The sequence below is a fragment of the Etheostoma spectabile genome, chromosome 5, assembly GCF_008692095.1.
Source record: "Etheostoma spectabile isolate EspeVRDwgs_2016 chromosome 5, UIUC_Espe_1.0, whole genome shotgun sequence".
Classification (NCBI taxonomy): domain Eukaryota; kingdom Metazoa; phylum Chordata; class Actinopteri; order Perciformes; family Percidae; genus Etheostoma; species Etheostoma spectabile.
In genome coordinates this window covers 35241986-35247113 of record NC_045737.1, presented here as the reverse complement: position 1 = coordinate 35247113, position 5128 = coordinate 35241986, and the positions used below count along the sequence as shown (strand labels likewise).

At 43.3% G+C, this 5128-nt stretch overlaps 1 protein-coding gene across 1 annotated transcript in view; it reads left to right on the top strand.

The window, feature by feature from the left end:
• Positions 1-3985, top strand: part of tnfaip6 (tumor necrosis factor, alpha-induced protein 6) — a gene marked incomplete at its 5' end in the record, with an annotated part of 19689 nt that extends 15704 nt beyond the window's left edge. The window contains 3 exon segments of the mRNA XM_032515408.1: positions 549-777; positions 3072-3112; positions 3651-3985. Coding sequence (XP_032371299.1) covers positions 549-777; positions 3072-3112; positions 3651-3772 — 392 coding nt within the window. The 3' untranslated portion in view covers positions 3773-3985.
• Between the last annotated feature and the right edge of the window lie 1143 nt (positions 3986-5128).

The following is a 5128-nucleotide window of genomic DNA, read 5'->3' as shown; positions in this document are numbered from 1 at the left end:
TCTTGACATGTGAAGAAATTGACAATAAAGCAGACCATGACTCTGACTATGACAAAGGTTGGTGGTTAATCCCTAACCCTGCAGTAGTTCTGTGTCAAAGTGTCCTTGGACAGGACATTGAACCCCGAATTGCTCCCGATGCTGCGCCATCGGCGTACGGCGCTCAGCCACAGTGTATGAATGGGTGAGAGTGGTTAGCCTGGCTCCGCCCTTCTATGTACTTCCGCTTAAATTAACTTTTCCTTCAGTACTCTGTCTGGGTTTGCGGTATATTTGTGGACCTCTTCCCAGAGGGCAGTTGATCAAACTAATTGTGAGCGGGGTGACTTGCATCACTCACAATTGTGGTGGCCTTGCGTAAGTGAAGCACCAATGATCCTGGACTGGCAGGAAACCGCTCTACCACCTGAGCCACAGCCAACCCTTCACAATTTCCTTCGATAGAAGACGCGACAGAAGTGGCTTGAAGCAGTAAATATCATATTCCACATGCTGAAATGAGACCTACAGTACATCACGTCATTACACGTCATTTGTGTGTCTTCCAGCTAAGGAGTGTGGTGGGGTGCTGACGGATCAGCAGAAGATCATTCAGTCTCCGGGCTTCCCTGAGGAGTATCAGGACGAAGACATCTGCTACTGGCACATCCGTGTGCGCCTGGGTCAGAGGGTCCGCCTCCACTTCCTGGAGTTTGACGTGGAGGAAGACACGGCGTGTCTGGCAGACTACCTGGAGGTGTACGACAGCTACGATGACGTCTCCGGCTTTGCTGGGAGGTGAGGATCGAGGGGGAAAGTGGGAAGTACCCGCAGTTGTAGCAGCGACCAAAACCTTAAAGAACTGAAACAGGGTCTTCTTGTGGCCCATATGATGAAGGGAGATATATAATTGGTTAGGCTTTTAAGTTTAGGTTAAGTTTTATCACTATACAATATTTCATGGATTCTTTGGACAATGATTGGATATTTGCTAATATTGCAAAGTCACAAATTTCAAAATAAAGGCACATCTAAAAGATGATGTGTATCAATATTCTCACTTTACATCGAGGATATTGTTGATCACTGATCAAAGCAATGTAATACTCAACTGTCAAACAAGAAAATATGTTAAAACATTCAATAAGACACTCAAGATACACTATCAAAAATCCGATAGTTGCAAAAAAAGTTACATGAATCACCAAAAAAATATTCAAATACTGTATTTCACCATGTTAAGAACAACTTTTTAAAAGAGTCAAACATCACAATATGACAACATTGTACAAGCTTTAAGACTAGGAAGTTATGATAGCGTGAAGGACAAATCCTCCCTAAAAAAGGAAGAATACAGAACAATATTTCAACAAATATTTTTATTCTCCTTGACAAGAAAAAAAGGTCTGACTGTGCATTAGTGGTTCCCAAACTTTTTCATATAAAGGACCATTTCTAGGGAGGCACGGGATATATATATATAATTATAGTGAAAAATAATTTAATGATTCCTCTTTTTGCTGGGGACCTGCTGAACCTCCTCAGTGACCTCTGGGGGGTCCACCGAATACTGTGAATATACCAAAGATTTAGACTTCTCTTTATTAATCCTTTAGGGACAATAAAATAAAAAACCTTTGGCTTTAAAAAAGAGATAAAAAGACATTTACCATAAATTATCATAAAGTGTCAGTGTCGAGTCAAGTGTTAAAGTGTCCAGGTGTTTATGTGAGTCCAGGTGTTTATGTGAGTCCAGGTGTGTATGTGAGTCCAGGTGTGTATGTGAGTCCAGGTGTTTATGTGAGTCCAGGTGTGTATGTGAGTCCAGGTGTGTATGTGAGTCCAGGTGTGTATGTGAGTCCAGGTGTGTATGTGAGTCCAGGTGTGTATGTGAGTCCAGGTGTGTATGTGAGTCCAGGTGGTATGTGAGTCCAGGTGGTCCAGTGGTGTGTTGTGAGTCCAGGTGTGTATGTGAGTCCAGTGAGTCCAGGTTGTGTATGTGAGTCCAGGTGATGTGAGTCCGGTGTATGTGGTCCAGGTGTATGTGAGTCCAGGTGTGTATGTGAGTCAGGTGTGTTGTGAGTCCAGGTGAGCCAGGTGTGTATGTGAGTCCAGGTGTGTATGTGAGTCCAGGTGTGTATGTGAGTCCAGGTGTGTATGTGAGTCCAGGTGAGTCCAGGTGTGTATGTGAGTCCAGGTGAGTCCAGGTGTGTATGTGAGTCCAGGTGTGTATGTGAGTCCAGGTGTGTATGTGAGTCCAGGTGTGTATGTGAGTCCAGGTGTTTGTTCAATGTTCCCGGAGCCAAATGTGACGTTTTCCCATTGCTTGTGTTGTGTCTGACCCATAGTCCAAACCCCAAATATAACACATTTCATTCAGACATAAAACAGAGAAAAGCAGCAAATTTAAAACACATTTGAGAAGCTGCGAGGAGGACAAGTTTATCACTTTTTTCCAATAAACCTTTTCAACGATTAACTGATTATCATATTGTGATTCAAATTGTGTTAATAGACTTCCTGCCCTCTGCAGGGGTTTGCACTAAAGAGAATAAGTTAAACGTGGATCCATAGACTGTATAGTAATGGACAGAGCATGTGTGACATCACCCATTGGCTGGTGGAGATCGGCCATCCGTCTTCGAGTTTGCCGTAAACGGGCGCAGCCATCCTGGTTGCGGATGAGACGACTTTAGACGAGAGGGAGGAGTGACGTAACTGTACGTTACACACTTTCACTGGCAAGCACATCATCGCCACGCCCTAAAACACCCCCTGCTTTATTGCCGATTTTCAAATTAATAAGACCAAAATTTAAAAATGTTAACATCATTCTGTGTTGCAGAAGACTTAAAACTAGCAAATGAGACCATAAACTCTTCATGAAGATGTTAACTGAGTTAGTAAATCAAGTGAGAAGTGTGTCATTTTCTCATTGACTGCTATAGAAACCGACGCCCCCTGCTGGTTTTCAGATAGAATGCAGGTTTAAGGCACTTCCGCATTTGCAGCATTTAGCTGAACCGGATGCGTTGTCCATTAATGTTTACAGTCCATGTGTGAATACCACTTTTTAATCTGTTTGTTTCCAGATTCTGTGGCGATTATTTACCTGACGACATCATCAGTACAGGTGAGATGTCCTCCTAATTTCACACATGGCACCATTAACCCTCGTGTTGTCCTCGGGTCAAACCATTGACCCATTTCAAAAGGTTTTACATCAGAAATATGGATTTTGGATGATTCCATACGACATTCTCCAGGTAAAATTAATGATTACTTTCATTTAATTTTTTGGGTGTTTTATCTAGTCTGATAGCATTTGAATTTTTTTTTTTTTTTCAGATCTTAACTGTTGGTCAAAATAATTCATAATGTCTGTCTTTTTAACTAAAAACATTAAGTATAAATTGATTTAAATGAGGTCTGTTGACCTTGATTTCCAAGAAAAAATGTAAAAACCTAGTATTTAACCGGCTTAGGTTTTTTTAAAAAGCGCCTGGAAGAGCATGGAAAAAGGGACAAATAAATCAGAAAACTCAACAAAAACATTGGAAACTAAAAAATATTCATTTTCAAGTACATGGTTAACGGGAAGACAACACGAGGGTTAAACCCTGATGCGATTGGTCTAAGGATCAGTCGTCTTTGACGCTTCTGTTCCCCAGGAAACGTGATGACGCTGAAGTTCCTCTCCGACGCTTCGGTCACGGCCGGAGGTTTCCAGCTGCAGTATCTCGCCTTCAACGCGTCTTTGTTTCCACAGAATCACACCGATTATTTCCCCTGACCGATGGTTTAACACACTGATGTAATCCTGTTGCTGTTTTCACGATGTTATTGTTACATTATGTACCGTGATTAATAACTTTTGTTCCTAGCTGATTTAATAAATCACTCATTACTGTTCATTAAACTGTGTTTTGCAGTTTCAGACTGTTCAGTTCGTACTTTCGAGATAAAATTAAAAAATCTTGATTTTGTGTACACCTGGCCTTGATTTTATAACAAAACAAACCTCATAAACTCAAATAATCATTTCCCCAGCTGAGTTTTTAAACAATGTTCCTCAGATGGTAGAAGCAAAATTTACCCAAACAATTAAAGCTTTAGTGCGTAACTATTTGATATTAATGAACGTTCAATCCATTGCCAAATGAGTTGCTACAAAGCTGATTAAGGCTATCAGATAATGACCTCTTCTGAAGAGTCCACTTTAATCCACCGTGTCCTCCCTGATTACTAGCATCTGTGTGGAGGAGGGGTGGGGACAATGTGGGATCACAGAAGGCTTGTATCATGTGGAGGCACCGACCGTTTTATTGTAATTACTTAGAGTTCTTCATGGGGGGCGACAGAAACGACGCACTAGCTTTAACACGCTGGCCAAGTATCAAAGCTTGGTCCATAGAAACTAGAGCTCGATCGATATATCGGCAGGCCGATGTGTCGGCAGGCCGATGTGTCGGCAGGCCGATGTGTCGGCAGGCCGACGCGTCGGCCGATATATCAGGCCGATATATCAGCAGACCGATATATCAGGCCGATATGTCGGCAGGCCAATATGTTGGCAGGCCGATGTGTCGGCAGACCGATATGTCAGCAGGCCGATATATCAGGCCGATATATCAGCAGACCGATATATCAGGCCGATATGTCGGCAGGCCGATATGTTGGCAGGCCGATGTGTCGGCAGACCGATATGTCAGCAGGCCGATATATCAGGCCGATATATCAGCAGGCCGATATATCAGGCAGATATATCAACAGGCCGATACATCAGGCCGATATGTCGGCAGGCCGATATGTTGGCAGGCCGATGTGTCGGCAGACCGATATGTCAGCAGGCCGATATATCAGGCCGATATATCAGCAGACCGATATATCAGGCCGATATATCAGCAGGCCGATATATCAGGCCGATATGTCGGCAGGCCGATATGTTGGCAGGCCGATAGATCGGCCTGATATATCGGTCTGCCGATATATCAGCAAGGCGATATATCAGCAGGGCGATATATCAGCAGGCCGATATATCAGCAGACCGATATTATCGGCCGATTATAAGATAGACTGCCGACCATGTCCTGAGTGTTGGCGTTGCATAGTTTGTCCACCAGAGGGCGCTCTACAGCGTCCCTGTTGG